The 18,441-nt window shown below is 38.9% G+C and overlaps 3 protein-coding genes across 4 annotated transcripts; 1 reads left to right on the top strand and 2 right to left on the bottom strand.

Moving 5' to 3' along the window:
• Nucleotides 1–541: 541 nt before the first annotated feature.
• LOC111878666 (E3 ubiquitin ligase BIG BROTHER-related) lies at nt 542–1,129 on the bottom strand. The gene has a single exon (XM_023875182.1). The coding sequence runs from the start codon at nt 1,127–1,129 to the stop codon at nt 542–544; it is 588 nt and encodes a 195-aa protein (XP_023730950.1).
• A 1,422-nt stretch (nt 1,130–2,551) lies between these two features.
• LOC111878649 (uncharacterized) lies at nt 2,552–3,138 on the top strand. Its single transcript, XM_023875159.3, has one exon. The coding sequence runs from the start codon at nt 2,594–2,596 to the stop codon at nt 2,942–2,944; it is 351 nt and encodes a 116-aa protein (XP_023730927.1). The 5' UTR covers nt 2,552–2,593; the 3' UTR covers nt 2,945–3,138.
• Nucleotides 3,139–4,012: 874 nt separating this feature from the next.
• Nucleotides 4,013–6,502, bottom strand: LOC111878645 (L10-interacting MYB domain-containing protein). Of its 2 annotated transcripts, XM_023875155.2 has the most exons (4): nt 6,256–6,502; nt 5,457–5,627; nt 4,718–5,040; nt 4,013–4,631 (listed from the first exon to the last, which is right to left on the bottom strand). In XM_023875155.2, exons 1-4 carry the CDS (start codon nt 6,284–6,286, stop codon nt 4,116–4,118), a joined length of 1,041 nt encoding a protein of 346 aa, XP_023730923.1. In that variant the 5' UTR covers nt 6,287–6,502; the 3' UTR covers nt 4,013–4,115. The 2 variants fall into 2 exon arrangements, with proteins under 2 accessions (XP_023730923.1, XP_023730924.1); XM_023875156.3 differs by lacking the exon at nt 6,256–6,502 and having other exon boundaries at nt 4,718–5,096; nt 5,457–5,596.
• Nucleotides 6,503–18,441: the final 11,939 nt, after the last annotated feature.

Genomic DNA, 18,441 nt, shown 5'->3' with positions numbered 1-18,441 from the left:
AATGTTTGAGAATCCATCTTTAACATAACTTTTTAATAAGCAGGCCTTTTACATAAATTTTTAACACTACGAATATACAAGATTTTTTTTATATATATTTTGGAAGGACAAGTCATCGGAAAGTTGAAACTTCCAAAAATTATACAACATGGAAAATGGAATTACGAAAAGAAAAAAAATTACAAACAGGAACTCTAAATATGGCATGTTATACTTTAATGTAAGTACATTCAAATCCAACAGAAAGATGAAAAACAATATGTGAAGATATGTAAGAGTCGAAATATAAAGGATTTATATCACTTGTTATGTTCTAAATGACAGAGAGCACATGATTGAGAAGTCAAATGCTAAAGAAGACAAGCAATATTCCTAAGCTAGACAAAAAACAAAAAATTGTCATGGAGTGATCAAATTTCAAAGGGTGCAAAATCTGAAGAAATATTCGAAACAATTACAAAAGAACCGATTTAATGTTAGCCATAAACCTAATAAATCTATAATATATTCCAAACAAGCCATATATAGGAAAAAGAAATTTCTATACTGATAAACCTTGACCCTTACAAATAGGGCACACATTTTGTCGAACCAACCATTCCGTGATGCATCTTGGGTGATATCGATGTTTGCAGTGAAGCACCGCTACTCTCTCTTTGCTTTCAAATTCAACTTGGCATACAACACAAATCTCACCTTTTTCTTCTTCTTCTTCTTCACAATACCTGGTTACTCGTAGATTCTTGGAGATGAATTTCTCGGTCAACCCAATGCATGGCACGTGACTTGCTGTTTGCTCGAAGCTCTCATTCATAATTTCATCAATCTCGAGATCGTCTAGTATAAAAACTTCATCAACAGGGTCGTATGATTGTTCTGCTGCATAGTATTGTTGATCGGTAAGGGTGGGTGCCAAAGATGATAGCCCATTTTCATACATGATGAGGTCGTTAAAGTTGACTATGGCAGCTGCTTGGTTTCTGTTTAAACACCAGGCGTATGGGTAGGATACATGGAAACGATGTTCGTCTTGTAGATATTGATGAATAGGGAAAGAGTGGTAGACACATATACAGGTGCCTCCCAGATGCAAACAATGTGTATGCGTAGGATACCCATCGAAGTCCATGGAAACAAATTGAAGGAAGTTGCAGAAGAATTAATAGATGGTTGTCGATTGCTAAATTGCACAAGACAAAGAAGATGAGGGTGGGTGTGAAGAAGGGATATGAGGGGTGTTATATAGGAATCATAGATGGGGTTGATTTAATTAGGGAAGTTTTTGGATTCAAGAAATCCCATGAACAACTGTTTCCAAATATAAGGAGGGGTATATATCGGTGTGGATTTATGTCGATGACTTGATGATGAAGGTATGAAACGAGTCTAGTTGAGACTCGATGGGAGTTTAACTAAATAGGAGCAACACTCTAACTAGAATAAGTAGAACCAACTCCCATCATGTTGTTTGTATTCGTATTAAACATGCAATTTAGTGAATATTAAACTCTATTTAAAATTCTTTTAATTTTTATAAATGTTTGATTTGATATAATATCTATTTTTTTTTTAATAATATGAACCAACCGTTCTATCTCTAATACAGTATTTGTATTTTATAAGGATAGTTATAGAGCAATTAAATATTAGGGTTAATCATATAAAAGACTTGGATTAACCTTGATATTTTTTTATTTTTCCCATTTGGCCTTATAATTTTTATGTTTTCGGTTTAGCCATTACATTTTTAAATTTATTTTCAGTTTGATCCTTACACTTTCAATTTTTTCGAATTAACTTTATTTTTTGTTTCTAAAAACGACTATTACAATTTTTTTATCTTGAAAGATTTATTGTTAAAAATATGTAAATTTAAATGTGAATACTTTTAATAACTTTGATGTTCTTTAGTAAAATTATTATGTATAGTTAAAAGCAATGAATAACTCATTGAGATAACATTAATTTTTTTTTTTATAACTAAGGTGAATTAACGGTGAAACGAGCAACTACTATTTTATTGCCAATATAGATATCAAACTAGTTTTTATTGCTAAACATGTCGTTATATGCAATGTTATTATAATTCAATATTATATCATGTAGCTAAAACATGTATTTTTTTGTGCTAAATAGGTTATATACAACTAATTTTATCAAATATTTTTACGTTTACAAATTTTATGTTCGAAATACCAACTAATTATATTAAAGATACTTTAATTTTCCATAAATTTCCCTTATATGCATATTCAATCTACTCAAGCAATTATAAGTTTTTTTTAGAACGACAAACATACACTTCCTAATCCAAGATAAGTTCAATTAATATAATTCAGTTTAAATTAATTAAATTAAAAGATATCAAGTTTTAAAATGGAGAGAGCCTTCTATAACATTTTTATAGGGCTGTAACTGTAGATGCCGTATTTTAGAAAGGTGTTTTTGTCGATACCACATTTTATAAGGGTGTTACTTGTGAATTGCCCATAGCTTGGGAACGACATCGTATTGGTCTGAAGTGAAGATCTAGAGTCTAGACCATATACTGAGCCTTCATCTATCTCAGGCTTTTATTGATATCGTCGTTGAGATGCCGTCCGCCAAACCCTTCTCGGCCGCCGCAGGCATGCTCCGATCACGCCTTACCTCCACCATCCGCCAACGAGGCGGCGACGGTCCTAGCCGTTGGATCACCCCCGGACACCAGGAGCGCCCTAACGGATACTTTCTGAATCGGACTCCTCTCCCACCGGGCCAGTCGAGGAAGTGGGAAGACTGGGAGCTACCTTGTTACGTCACTAGCTTCCTAACAATTGTCATCCTCGGCGTCGGACTCAACGCCAAGCCCGATCTAACCCTAGAGACGTGGGCCCACCAGAAAGCCGTCGAACGCCTTGAGGCTCAGCGGCAGATCCTCGCGGCGGCTGATGATTCCGATTGATTGTCCAGTCTTGTGTCTTCGGATCGATGGTACTTATGCCTATGTTTTGACTTGGTGTTATTCCAAATCACTGGACTGAACTAAAGGAGCAAAATCTTGGAACTTGGATTTGTTCATATGTGGGTTTGTCAGTTTTTCTGATAATAATGTTAAATATTCGAATTGCTATGAAATTTAGGTCTTAATTTGGGGGATATTGTTTTCTAGAATCTTTTGCAAGTTTATCTAACCTTTTGCAGTTTGTGATTTTTCTGGTAATTTTCTAGATTGGACTCAAATTAAGCAAATTCTTATTATGTATGATTTTTGGGCACTTCGGCTTCTGCATGAAAATGATTTGCGAAATCTTGACTTCCCTTTCAATCTGTAACCCATTGAATCCTTTGTGATAAACTCAGATTGATCACCATCACACTGCTTGGATGATTGAAATAAGTTGCAATAAAAGGGTGTTTTGGTCATATTATTTGATTTACTTTCCAATTTTGTTCTTTTTACACATTTCATTCCTTCCAAAAACATTATTTGAACCAAACACACCCAGAGTATCCGTAAGAGAGAGCATGTTCATCAGCTTCCTTGTTGCTATTAGGACATGGTGATTGATTGGTCGATCTCATGTTAATGGGACTAATATTTTTTTTCTTAACCAGAAACAATTTAAGGTGTGTGTTTTAGGGTGTCTAATCTTAACTAATTGAGTACACATAAGAATATATTGTAGATGAATATATGGATCAATTGAGTACACGAAAGGTATTGAATGGATTCTTTTCAATTATACAGATTGGAAGAGATGTAATATAAAAAGTTTTGATCTTTCTTACTTAGCTAAAATAAAAGTTAATGTTTTCCGAAATAAAAAAGCATTTTCATGGCATTATATAGTAAATCCATGTAACAATTCTTACATGTATATATGATTAGTCGATGCCTTATCTGTTATCTTTTCTACTCTTCTTGATAGTAAAATCATCCAATACCAAGCTATTAAAATGAAAACTAAAATTCCATCGTATGAATTCATATATTACATGTGAAATATAAAAGAAGGTTGCATCATCAACACAGCATAAACTCAATATTCCATAACATAAAAATTCATAAATTCCATCAACACAAAACATCAATAACATAAGATGACAAACTTTCCTACTTTCCATACCAAGTCTCACAACAAACCATACTTACGTCCAGCATTCCTAATCCAATTCTCACAAGAAGCCGGTTTAATACGCAACCAAACCTTCCTAAGACCCTCACTTTCCCCAAAAAGCATAAGAGCCGTGTTATATCTTGGATCTTCTGTTCCCCATTCAAATTTCTCCAATTTTTCAATACAAGCGTCTACATCATCATCTATAGTATGGTTTTTCATCAACAACCTTGCAACCTTACAAATTTCTTCCCCGATTTCTAAGATTTTTAACTCAAGCGAATCTTTGCTTTTTCGTTTTTTCGAACGACAAGATGACTCGTCACTTGGAGTCGGGGGTTGTTGAGCATGAGTCAAAACTCTTGGAGTTGAGGGTTGTTGTTGCGATTGAGGTGAATCCATATCATGGGGAAGCTGAGAAGAGGGCCCACAACCATCAAATCCATTGGAAGTTACTCCCTCAAACAATTGGATGCAAAGATCGGGAAAAAGTAGTGGCGCTGTTCTCAGTGTTTGCACGTATTTGTTCGACTGTTTAAAAATATTTCAAGTATATAAGAATAATTTATAAAGATGCTAGAAACACAATGATAGTTTTCATATATAAAAGACACCACCTTAATCTCCATTTGCCATTCTTCTTCTTCTAAATTGAATTTGTTCTTTATTGGATCATATACATTCCCCGATTTGTTTCTCAACTTCAACCAAGCTCCAAACTTGGCTTTCAGATAGTCATAACGATTCTTCATTTGCCTTTGATTTGCATCAAAATCATGTTCTTTTTGTAGTCTTTGGCCTACATTCTTCCATGAGTTGACTTTTAAGCTATTCCCTTCCCGTCCATTTACAGTGATTTCATGTAAGCAAGCTTCTAGAAATGTTTTCTCAATATTTTCTTGTTTCCAATTAATTCTAGGAGGTTTTCTTTGTGCCACACCTAAGATAATTTGTAAGAATGATTTCACCAATTCAACAAAAGCCATGAACTATATTCTTCACAAAACAGCAAAAAAAAAACCAAAAATCACATAACAGCAACAAAGACACAAACTGGCATCAATAATTACCAAATTACATACCAGCATCAAAAACACAAAAACAGCATCAAATATCATAAATACAGCTCGAATAATACAAAACAACTTCTATAAAAAACAAAACAGCAAACAAAACACAAAATCAGCTTCAACAATCACAACGTTGGCATAAAAATCACATGAAAACGTTTTTAAATCAAGTAAAAAGCAAGGAAATTCACAAAACTCGATTTTTTTACGAAAGAAAATGCAAAAGAAAGAGAGATATTGAGAGATTCAACATAAAAACAAGACATTCAACAGAAAAGAGAGATACCGAGAGATAGCGGAAGGATGACAGCTCGATTTTTTTTGTTGCTCTGGTCGCTGCATGGAGTGGTTGAACTTCTGGTGGCCGGCGATGATTCAAAGCTGATGTGTGGACTGGTGGAGGAAGGAGAAGCTTCGGTCAATGGAAGCTCAGCAGATGGAGATTTCTGTTGGAGGCCTGTTTTTGTAGGCAAAGAGTGAAAATTAGAAAGAAAAAAAAAAAAAGCTAAGAGGTGATTTTCGTCTTTTCGAACGCTCTAAATGCTTAATGATTCAGAGGCTACATCTTAATGGAAACAGCAACTGAAAATGCTATATGAAGAAGCTTAGGAGTCTCATAAATTAAATCAGAATCCGAACAACCACCTAATTTACCTAATTAAGACTTAACTTAGATGCAATATAACCCAATTATTTCTACCACCCTAGTTACAATAATGCACCTATGTTGTCTCTTTGTAAAGTTGCAATCGTTAATCAGAAATTAGGAAGTCCCTTCATCATTAGGTTTCCTACTTTCCTGGAACTGGAAGACATTGTTCCACCTTTCACCAAATCAGAAAACCAGGCGGAGAAGAGGCACCAAAATCATCAAATGAACAAAATCAAAGGTAATAATGGAGGAGAAACATTCGATTTAACTCTTTTGGAATCAGGAATTCTAGAAAGGGAAACTGCTAATTTCTTAGCTTGATTAACAACTAACTCCATCTGCGCCCTAACTGATTTATCTTTCATATTGGTGATTTTCTTCCCTATAAATCCCGACTAGTACTGAAAAGGGAGTTCTACAGAAATGAAATTACCTGATTGACGATCAACAGGAACACGTCCCATCAAATCCCTAAAAAGACTCAATACCGCCTCCGCTTAGAATCTCAGCTGCTGTCGTCTCCTAGTAAACAACTCGTGTATCGTATCGTTCCTCATCGAATCGATTAGGGCTACAAGGAAGATCTATGTACTCGATTTCCTCAGGCGATGGCTGCGGTTTTGCGGTAGCGTCGCCAAAATCTCAAAACTGAATTTGTTTGATGACGGTAATTTTGAAATGAATAAACGAGGATCAACAAAAACTTAATAATTTGAGTAAAATACACATACGGTCCTTATGGTTTTCCCATTTACATATTTGGGCCTACTATTGTATTTTTGACACGGATAGTCCTTGTGGTTTCAAAAAGTTACATTGATGGTCCCTGAAGTAGTTCTCTCTCTCTCTCTCTCTCTCTCTCTCTCTCTCTCTCTCTTTGACACACACACACACCCCATCAACTTTTACCACCGTCCGCAACAATATATATATATATATATATATATATATATATATATATATATATATATATATATAGAGAGAGAGAGGGGGGGGGGGGGGGAAGGAGAGAGAGAGCTAGGTTCAAATGTGGATTGACATCTATTCTACGGACGTGTGGACAATGCTATTACAAAGAAAATATGTTGTTTGATAATGTGAATACGTTAATTCTTACATAACTATTGTCATTATCACACATTTTCAGTAATTAAATTGTATATAAGGTTATAGACTTTTTATTATTATTCTCATTCTGTAAGAATGTTGTCAGAATGTTTATGAGTCATATTTTGTAAGAATGAAAATGAGTGAAAAACGATGGAAATGAATAAGAATTAGTGAGAATGCATGAAAATGATGATATTTGTGTAAGGTTGAACGTATTCACATTACTAAACAACCTATTTTGTTAGTAATTCTCATAGAATAGCATTGTCCATACGTCTGCACAATAGTTGTTCATCCACATTATAACATAGCTATATATATATATATATATATATATATATATATATATATATATATATATATATATATATCCAAGCTCGACCGTCCTCTACAACTCTATGATCTTTGCAACTACATCTCCAAGCTCCAACGACCTTTACAAAACTATATCTCCTCATTTTGAACTTCGGCTCCAAACTCTAAGGACTTATATAGCTCTGACAACCTTTAAAACCCTATCTATCCCCCTATATTTCTCGATCATCATCTTAGACAGATTGTTTCCTCCCTCTCTCGCCTCTATTTTTGATCGTGGTGGTGGAGCCGCTGGCCCTTGTTGGAAAATTGGTTGTAACCAATTTATAAAAATGAGTTTTCCTCATTTTTGAACACGAAATATGAACCATAAACCATTATTATTATTAAATGAATTAATGGTTATATGTTTTTCTTCTCTCCGTGAGATCTTCGTTTTGGTATATCAAACGTCCAAAACGGATATAATATGAATGGGAAAATTAATCTATAAAGTGAGAGTGTTGGACGAAGTAAATAAAAGAGTTTAATGGGGTGGAAGAAGGAAATGAAAACGTTCAAGGACCTTTTTAGCAAATATTTCATTTCTTTTTGTAACTGAAATTGTAATTAATATTATAGTTTAATTGGATGTTATATGCTTGTGGCGGTTACAGTACCACCATTATTGTGTTGGTTATCTTTTGTTGTATAAATACAACTTCAAGACCATCATTTAAAGAAAAGACAAGAAAATAATCATAATCAACTCCTCTCATCTTCTCATCTGGTTCGTATTCTTGTTGCATCAATATTAAATTCGAACCTAATATGAGTTTGTGTAGCACCTGGTTCCTGGTACGTATAATCTATATAAGTGATTTACATTTTTAGCCTTAGACTCGGCGAGTTGTAGGCCCGACTCGCCGAGTAGAGTCGGGTCATTGATCACATTTAAGTTGGCGACTCGGCGAGTCCACATTTTGGACTCGAAGATTCCCCGCTGTCTGGATGAAACCCTAATTTCAAGGGTTTGCACCCTATTTAAACCACCATATGCGGCCCCAAGCTCTCAGAGTAACCCTAGCGAAACCCTAACCTTCCCCTTTGTGATTTGAGTGTTTGTGCGTGTTTCTTTGAAGATTTGATGAAGAGAAGGAGGAAAGATCAAGGAGAAGGAGGAGAACAAAAGTTGTGGACCCATTTCAGAGAATAGTAAGGTAAAATTCGACCCCCTTCTTCTGTTTCTATGGTTGAACCTTCATTAGAGCATCCTCAAGACTTTTTGGAACCATTTATTGGCTTGGTTGTGGTTTAGAGGACTCCTTGGTTCGTTTAGCCTTTAGATCTGACCACATTTGAGCTCTAGAAGCTCAGATCTACAACCTTTATGGGCCATTTTCATGAACAAGCCTAGATTTACACTTCTAACCCCATTAAAGTCCTTAAATCACTTGAATGAGCATGCATGCACGTAAAGTTGGAAAATTTACGTGTTCAATCAACCCCAGGAACCCAGATCTATGTATGGCATGAGCTGGATTCAAGCAAAATCGAGTATATAGTAATTGCATGTGAACGACTCGGCGAGTCGTTCATCGGACTCGGCGAGTCGAGTCGCGAGTCCCCGAGTTTTTCCCCTTTTTCGTGTTTGCTGAGTGGAGTTGTGAGTCATGGGTGGACTCAGTGAGTCGGAAGCCAGACTCATCCATGGAGGGACTCGGCGAGTCAATGCCCTGACTCGGCGAGTCCAAGGCAATCTTCTTACCTCAAGAACAGACTCGGCAAGTTGTTCATACAACTCGGCGAGTCTCAACATAGAGTGTTCTTCGGATGAAGATGAACTCGATGAGTTGTTCATACAACTCGGCGAGTAGAATGAAGTACTTGTGGACATCAGTTTAGAAGAAGAACTCGTCGAGTTAATACCTAACTCGACGAGTAGAGTCGGGATTAAGGAAAATCGAATGGGACGAGACTCGACGAGTTGGCAAGCCAACTCGGCGAGTCGGGTCAACTGGAGGTTGACTTTGACTTTGACTTTGACTTAGTCAGGGGTAAAATGGTCATTTTACCCCAAGGGCAGTTAGCAGTGTTTGATTGAGTGTTTTGTGGGAAATTACAGCCGAAGGATTTCCGAAGCAGCAGGCAGACAGTTCCCACGCAGATCATCAACTACTACGAGGTAAGTTACCTTCCAGTAGCGGTGGGTCTACGGTCACAATGTCGGTCCGCCAATAAGAGTTGTATGTTAGATGATTGTCTATATGATATTCATCTAGGGTTTCTACTACCTGTGATATGTTTATGTGCTAGTATGATATGATGCTATGTGCTAGTGACAGTAGGGGAGATAGTCCCCATATTACCGGTCGACAGGGCCGAAGGGGCGGTCATGCCTAGTCCTGCTAGATAGATTATGTGATATGTGTTATGTGGTAGTAGTAAGGGTGAAATAGTCCCCAGTATCCGGTCGAGAGTACCGAAGGGGAGGCCAGCACCCAGATATGCTAGTCAGTATCCGGCCGAGAGGACCGAAGAGGAGGCCAGCACCCAGATATGCTAGTCAGTATCCGGTCGAGAGGACCGAAGGGGTAGGTCGGGCACCCAGATATGCCTGACAATATATGTATGTTACGTGGTTATATGGTATGTGGTACAGTGGGGGAACTCACTAAGCTTCGTGCTTACGGTTTTCAGTCGTTGTTTCAGGTACCTCTTCTGTCAAGGGAATGAGTTGGCGCGGTAGCGACACATCACACACACACTTTTGTTTTCCGCATCACGAGACATTCTGGGATTTGTACTCTGACATTTTGATTGATTACATGTTTTGGTTTTCAGACATAGTATATGTTTATGAAATGGATTGATCAGACAATGTTTATTTACAAATGATTTTACTAAATATTGATTGAAAAATGAAAATTTTGGCCCGTATTTTAGGGTGTTACAAGTTGGTATCAGAGCCCTGGTTTGAGGGATTCGGACACACCATCGAGGGTGTCTGAACTCAAATCGAGGGATTAAAAAGATTTTGAAAAAGAAAATGTTTTCTAAAAGGTTAAGTAAAAAGTTTTAAGAAGGAACAAAGTGTGTCATGTACGCGACCAACCGAGCTTAAGTAAGTATTCCCCAAAGTACCTATACATGCTTATGTTATATTTATTAGTTTCAGTAGAACAGCATGCTAGAATAGGACTAAGGATCTAGGAGTGATACCTTATGTGCCTGCTTCATGTGTTTCAGTGTACGAAAATTGCATGCTAGAATCGAGTAGACGGCAGTAGGATAGCCTGTTTAGGTTATGCCTGATGGTATGAGTTTAGCATTGTATGCTAGTTCAGTTTCTCTCTATGAAAGCGGAGTTGCTTGAGATTATTTCCTTTTGTCTGAATGCTGCTTGCTTTGTGCTTTGTGGGACTTTGAGTGATAGGTGTTAGCCATTAGGTGAATACGTCACGTCACATGTGATCAGGGATGAATAATCTTAGAGTGCTGGATTTGGCCCTATTGCGCAACTCTTGTCTGAGTCTAACCATTGTAGGGACGAGTCTGTTACTCGAAGGATTATCTGAGCCTCATCACATGTGATGGTATTAAAGTAATGGCTAATTGGCATTACAAGGAGGCCTTCAGCAGCTGAGGACCGGGTAGGGTGGAGTCAGAGATTTCCCTAAGGCAAGCCTAGGATGAGTATAGTAGTGATCAGCAGTAGTGAATGGGATCTGGTGGAGTCGAGGCAGTCCTTGAAGAAGGTACGGATATATGTGGAAGGTAGTATGGGCCCGTACTGAAAGCAGAGGATCCGTACTCGAATCGAGGAAGGCCAAGATAAGACCAGGGAACTTGTAGTAGATGTGATCCCTCAAGAAGTATCAGTATCACTAACGGTTGCTATTTATGTATTTCAGAATGGTAGTACTACGCTCGAGGCCAGCATATAGCACCTGGTTCCTGGTACGTAAATCTTAATTGATCACTTTCCATTTTTAGCCTTGGACTCGGCGAGTCATAGGTTCGACTCGTCGAGTAGAGACGGGACCCGGATAATGTTTAAGTTGGCGACTCGGCGAGTCCATATCCTGTACTCGGCGAGTCACCGTTGTTGGATGAAACCCTAAGTTTCAGGGGTTTGTACCCTATTTAAACTCTCATTCCGCCCCAATCTCGCCCCCATTCACCCTCAGAGCCTTATACCCCTTTCAAGCCTTATTTCCTTGTGAGTTTGAAGTGTTTTTGTGGTGTTCTTGAGGTTTTTGAGGAGAAAGAAGAGTGAATCAAGAAGAGGAGAAGGAGGCCAAGCATCTCTGTGTCATTCCAACGTTTCCCCTAAGGTATAGCTCGTTTCCCCTCTGTTTCTAAGCTTATTGTCCCTTATAGCTCTATTAAAGTCCTCTTTGAACCATTTCCAAGCTTGTGTATGTTTGAGGGTTTGTAATAAGCCGATTGACCTTTAGATCTAGGCATGGTTGAGCTCCAGGAGCTCAGATCTACTGTCTTTTTGGAACCATATTGGATGAAAGCCCTAGATCAACCCCTTTTGGTGCATTTTGGACCTTAAAACCCTCATGGTTGTCTATTTACACGTAAAGTTGGAAACTTTACGTGTTAATCAAGCCCCAGGATCACAGATCTATGTATGGCATGAGTTGGATTCAAGCAGAATCGACCATATAGTAATTGCATGGTAACGACTCGGCGAGTCGGTTCGCGAGTCTCCGAGTTTGTCCCCTTTTCGTAGTGTCGAGTGTGAGCAGTGAGTCACGGGGTGTGACTCAGTGAGTCGGAAGCTGAACTCATCCATGGAGGAACTCGGCGAGTCAATGCCCTGACTCGGCGAGTTCAAGGCAATCTCCTTAGATCAAGAACAAACTCGGCGAGTTGTTCATAGAACTCGGCGAGTCGCAGCATAAGTGTTCTTCGGATGAAGATGAACTCGGCGAGCTGTTCATACAACTCGGCGAGTCTTAGCATAAGTGTTCATCAGATGAAGATGAACTCGGCGAGTTGTTCATACAACTCGGCGAGTAGGATGAAGGAGTTGAACCTTAGTTTAGAAGAAGAACTCGTCGAGTCAACGCCTAACTCGACGAGTAGGGACGGGATCCAGGATAATCGATTGGATAGGGACTCGTCGAGTTAGAGAGCCAACTCGGCGAGTCGGGTCAACTAAAAGTTGACTCTGACTTTGACTTATGACATGATTAGGGGTAAAATGGTCATTTTACCCAAAGGACAGTTAACAGTGTTGATTGAGTATGTTGTGGGAACTACAGCCGGAGGATTTCCGGAGCAGCAGCAGCAGCAATAGGTGATCAATTCCCACACAGACCAACAGTTATTTCAAGGTGAGTTTCCTTCCAGTAGGAACGGGTCTAAGGCACCAAGGCCGGCCCGTATAGACAAGATGTTAGTATTAGAGTGTGGGTCGAGCCCGTATCTCTTGGTTGAGTTGATTATGTTATATGCCAGTATGATGGAATTGTCTATACTTGTTGTCTGTGTGATACTTGTATATTATGGGTTAGCGGTTGAGTGTGGGCAGGGCCCGTATCTCTCCGAGAGTGGAGTGTGGGCGAGGCCCGTATCTCCTGACTAGCGAAGTGTGGGCAGGGCCCGTATCTTCACAAGTGTGGGCGAGGCCCGTATCTCCCGACCAGCGAAGTGTGGGCAGGGCCCGTATCTTCCCGAGTGTGGGCAAGGCCCGTAACTCCTAGCTGAACGTTGTTGTTATATGCTTGCATGGTATGAGGTATTATGGGGGAACTCACTAAGCTTCGTGCTTACGGTTTTCAGTTTTGGTTTCAGGTACCTCCTCAGCTAGGGGAAAGGAGTCGGCGCGGTAGCAGCATGTCACACACACACTCTCTCGTTCCGCAGTTATGAGTTTATTCTGGGATTGATACTCTGATATTTTGGTTGACCAAATGTTGTGGTTTTCAATTTGGTTTTTGATGTGAAGTGGTTCAACTAAACAATGTTTTAATTGTTAATGTTTTCTATGTAATGTTTTATAAACGAAATTTTTGGATGCGAAATTTTGGGTCGTTACAAGTTGGTATCAGAGCCCTGGTTTGAGGGATTCGGACACACCTTCGGGGGTGTCTGAACTCAAATCGAGGGATTAAAAGATTTTCTAAAAGAAAATGTTTTCTAAAATTGAGAAAAGAGTTTTGAGAAAGAACGAAGTGTGTGATGTGCGCGACCGGCCGAGCTCAAGTAAGTATCCCCCAAAGTACCCATACAAGTTTATGTTATGTTTATCAGCTTTTGTAGAACAGCATGCTAGAATAGGACTAAGGATCTAGGAGTGATGCCTTATGTGCCTACTTTATGTGTTTCAGTTGTATGAGAATTGCATGCTAGTTATTGAGTAGAAAGCAAGTAGGATAGCCTGATTAGGTTATGTCTGATAGTATGAGCTTAGCACTTTATGCTAGTACAGTTCCTGTAAGCAGATAAAGTTGGTTGAGATTGTTACCCTTGTCTGAATGCTGCTTGCTTCGTGCTATGTGGGACTCTGAATAATGGGAGTTAACCATTAGGCGAATACGTCACGTCACATGTGATCAGGGTTGAATAATCTTAGAGTGCCAGATTTGATCCTATTGCGCAACTCTTGTTTGAGTCCAACCGTTGTAGGGACGAGTCGGGTACTCGAAGGATTATCTGAGCCTCGTCACGTGTGATGGTATTCGGGTAATGGCTAATTGGCATTACAAGGAGGCCTGCAGCAGCTGAGGACTGGATAGAGTAGAGTCGGAGATTTCCCTAGGGCAAGCCTAGGATGAGTATAATAGTGATCAGCCATAGTGAAAGGGATCTGGTGGAGTCGAGGCAGTCCTTGAAGAAGGTACGGATAGATGTGGAAGGTAGTATGGGCCCGTTGAAACGACCCAAAAATACGACCCAAAATTTTCATTTTTAATATAACCAAAAATCATAAAACCGAGTATATCATAATAAAACCATGCGTTGCAAATCTCAAAACCATACTAAAATACAAATGAGAAAACGGTGTCACGACTGTATCAAAACATATCTAAGACAGCTGATCAACTCCCCGGATAAAAACTGTAGCTGTGGTGTGTGCGATGCCATCATCCCGAGCTCTTCCCTTTGCTTGCGGAAGTACCTGAAACCAAAACTGAAACTGTAAGCACGAAGCTTAGTGAGCTCCCCCAAACTACCACATACCACACAATAACATATAAAGCACATACTGGGCCTTGCCCACTGCATCGGACCGAAGTCCGGCTAACCGGGGCCTTGCCCCCTACATCGAACCGAAGTCCGAAGCTGACTGGAACATCGGACCGAAGTCTGAAGCTGACTGGGACCTTCGTCCCCTACATCGAACCGAGTCCGAAGCTGACTAGGACATCGGACCGAAGTCCGAAGCTGACTAAGACATCGGAACGAAGTCCGAAGCTGACTGGGACCTACGTCCCCTACATCGGACCGGAGTCCGAAGCTGACATTGGACCAAAGTCCGAAGCTGACTGGGACCTTGTCCCCTACATCGGATCGAAGTCCGAAGCTGACTGAACATAGCATAAACATATCATCTAGTATAAACACATAACCCTGTCTGAACCACGAAGGCATCAAACATACTAACTACTACATCGGACCGAGGTCCGAAGCTGACTGCTAGCTAAACGGGCCGACATTGTGGCCTTAGACCCATTACTACTGGGAGGAAACTCACCTCGTGAACTGGCTGCTGTGTGAATGGCTCTGGAAGCTAACTGCTGCTGCTCCGGTATCTCCCCGGCTACAAGGCCATAAACACACTCAATCAAATACTAAACCCTGCATTGGGGTAAAATGACTCTTTTACCCTTGGTCAAAGTCAACTCTCCCGGTCAAAGTCAACCCTCTCGGTCAAAGTCAACCCACAGTTGACCTGACTCGCCGAGTTGGGCCGCCAACTCGCCGAGTCTCTAATCTCATTTCACAACCCCACTCGTGGCTACTCGTCGAGTATGGCATCGACTCGACGAGTATTCTCTCGATCCAAGAACTCAGACAATCTTCATCCGACTCGCCGAGTCATATGAACAACTCGAAGAGTTGTTCTTGAGCTTAAGAAGATTGCCTTGGACTCGCCGAGTTGTATGAACAACTCGTCGAGTCCCTCCATTACTGAGTCTGCTCTCCAACTCACTGAGTCCACTCTACTACTCACAGGCTTCCACTCGTCATCACTCAAAAAGGGGAAAAACGGGACTCACGACTTGACTCGCCGAGTCGTTCTTCCGACTCGCCGAGTCACATACATGCAACTACTCTAAACTCGATTCTGCTTGAATCCATCGCATACAAATGATAGATCTGAGTCCAATAAGCTGATCCACCACATAAAGTTTCCAACTTTACGTGTACATACTGTTAGATTCTGTTATAGTTGTTCAAGGGTATTTCAGTAATTTAACATTGAGTTAGTTATTTTGTTCATTAGATTAGCTTCTTGCTTATCAGCTGTATATAACCATCTCTGTAATTGTTTCTAAAAACTTAATGAAAAATAAAATTCTTCTCTCTTCATTCATCGATCTTCATTCATGAAAGTTAACATGGTATCAGATTGATTCGATCTTCATCTTCCGCAACTCTTATTGTTCATCTTCGTTTCTTCATTTCTTCCTTTTTGTTTCTCTGTAAACAATCATGTCTACATCAGCTTCGATTGATCCAACTGCAATTTCTGTCTCCAGTCCATATTATCTTGGATCTTCTGACACTCCGAATTCAATTCTTGTCACCAATCTCTTTAATGGAGTTGGATTCAATGCTTGGAAACGTGCTATGACAATTGCTTTATCTGCAAAACACAAATTAGGTTTTGTTGATGGCTCTATTGTTCAACCAGATACATCTTCTCCTACCTACTCAAATTGGTATCGTGCGAATTCCATGGTCATCAGCTGGTTATTAAACTCACTTCACAAGAATATTGTCGATAGTGTCCTTTTTCTTCCAACTGCGACTCAAATCTGGAATGAACTCAATCAGCGATATGAACAATCCAATGGAGCCCTCATTTACCAAATTCAACAAAAGCTATATTCAATTTCACAAGGATCAGATGAGTTTTCTACTTATTACACTAAACTCATGAAAATTTGGGATGAATTGCGTGTGGTACAAGATCTTCCTGCGTGTTCTTGCAATGCTGCTGCTGCTCTTAACAAATTTCTTGAAGATCAGAAGTTAATTCAGCTTCTTATGGGGCTTAATGATTCTTACAAGATAATCAGAGGCCAGATCCTTATGATGAAACCTCTTCCCACTCTATCTACTGCATATGCTTTGATTCTTCAAGAAGAACAACAACGAGAGATTAATTATGTCTCTGTGTTTAACACTGAAGCCATTGCCATGAATGTTTCGCAAAATCATAATCTTCAAACATCAAAAAAGTTTCTCACATGTACTCACTGCAAGAAATCTGGTCACACTAAGTCTCAATGTTACAGACTCGTTGGATTCCCATCAAATTTCAAATTTACAAAGGGACGAAAAGAAGAATCTTCATCTGCTGTTGATAACGTAACCAATACCTCCAATATGAGTTTTTCTCCAGAACAGTATCAACAGTTACTTCAATTGTTGAACAATACCAATCTTAATAGCAGCTCTTCTTCTTCTTCTCAAGTGAATTCTGCCATTGTAGAAGGTGCTCTTGATCCTAATGGTAATTCTTTTTCCTTTAAACATTTTTGTGCAAATGTTTATAATTCATCTCACCTTCTTCAACCACATACATCTTGGATTATCGATTCTGGTGCTACTGATCATATCTGTTCTAATCCAAATTTTTTTGTCTCACTTACTAAACTTCTTCAGCCCCATTCTCTTGGTCTTCCTAATGGCATTGACACTTTTGTCAATTATATTGGTGATGTGGAAATTCATGACTCTATTATACTTCATGGGGTATTATATGTTCCTCAGTTTAAGTATAATCTTCTTTCTATACCAAAACTCACATCACATTTGAAAACATTTGCAATTTTCACTGATGAAAATTGTCTCCTGCAGGACCCTTCATTGAAGAGTAATTTTGCTTTTGGAATTCTTGGAAAAAGAGTAAATGACCTATATGTTTTTGATCATCATCAAATCAAGAACTCATTAGCTTACTCTATTTCTGTTCTTCCAAGTTCTTTGTCTTGTCAAACTGTTGTATTCAGTCTTTCTTCTTCTGATCAAATAATGTTGTGGCACAATAGATTAGGGCATGTTCCTGTTGGTAAACTCAAAGAACTCTCTCTTGTTTCTTCTAAATGTAATGATTTGAATGTTGAATCTTGCATTGTTTGTTCAAAAGCTAAACAACAAAAGTTACCATTCCCACATAGTGAATCCATGTCTAAACACTCTTTTGATTTAATTCATGTGGATGTATGGGGTCCATATAAACATGTTACATATGATGGTTATAAATACTTTATAACCATTGTTGATGATCATAGTCGACACACGTGGATCCATTTGTTATCCCATAAACATTATGCTTTCACTCTTCTTAAAGCTTTTGTTAAAATGGTGAAAACTCAGTTCAACAAAGTAGTAAAAGTTATTCGAACAGACAATGCAATGGAATTGGGATCAAGCACAGAAGGAATCTCATTTTTTCAAGATAATGGAATCATACATCAAAAGTCAACACCCTATAATCCTCAACAGAATGGGGTTGTTGAAAGAAAACATCAACACATTTTGGCCACTGCTAGAGCTCTTTACTTTCAATCTGGAATTGGCATTGCTTATTGGGGAGAATGTGTCAAAACTGCCACTCATTTGATTAATCGCATGCCTTCTAAAGTCTTAAAGGGTATCAGTCCTTTTCAAGCATTATACAAAGAAGAGCCCAATTTATCTTTCTTAAGGAGTTTTGGATGTTTATGTTATGTTTCATCCATCAAAAGATCAAGAGACAAGTTTATGCCTCGAGCACATCCTTGTGTTTTTATTGGTTATCCACATGGACAGAAGGCTTATCGCGTATTGGATTTAATAACTAAATCCATTTCAGTATCACGAGATGTTAAATTTTATGAGACTATTTTTCCCTTACACTATTCTAATTCTTCTTCAATTTTACCATCCATAGATTCTTATCTTCCAGCATCCTTTGATGACATTTCAATTCATAATTCCGTTTCTACCCCTGATGACATAATTTTGAATAATCCAACTGATT

Source organism: Lactuca sativa, chromosome 9 (assembly GCF_002870075.4).
Source record: "Lactuca sativa cultivar Salinas chromosome 9, Lsat_Salinas_v11, whole genome shotgun sequence".
Classification (NCBI taxonomy): Eukaryota; Viridiplantae; Streptophyta; class Magnoliopsida; order Asterales; family Asteraceae; genus Lactuca; species Lactuca sativa.
This window is presented reverse-complemented; position numbering and strand designations above follow the sequence as displayed.

What these genes read in the sequence shown, in the direction of transcription:
- LOC111878649 (XM_023875159.3), top strand. Translation starts at nt 2,594, where the DNA reads ATGCCGTCCGCCAAACCCTTCTCGGCCGCCGCAGGCATGCTCCGATCA.
- LOC111878645 (XM_023875155.2), bottom strand. Translation starts at nt 6,286, where the DNA reads ATGGGACGTGTTCCTGTTGATCGTCAATCAG. An exon ending in CATCCTTCCGCTATCTCTCG is followed by an intron (nt 5,041 to 5,456) that starts GTATCTCTCTTT and finishes AAATTATCTTAG; the next exon opens with GTGTGGCACAAAGAAAACCT. An exon ending in AATGGCAAATGGAGATTAAG is followed by an intron (nt 4,632 to 4,717) that starts GTGGTGTCTTTT and finishes ATTTTTAAACAG; the next exon opens with TCGAACAAATACGTGCAAAC.
- LOC111878666 (XM_023875182.1), bottom strand. Translation starts at nt 1,129, where the DNA reads ATGGACTTCGATGGGTATCCTACGCATACACATTGTTTGCATCTGGGA.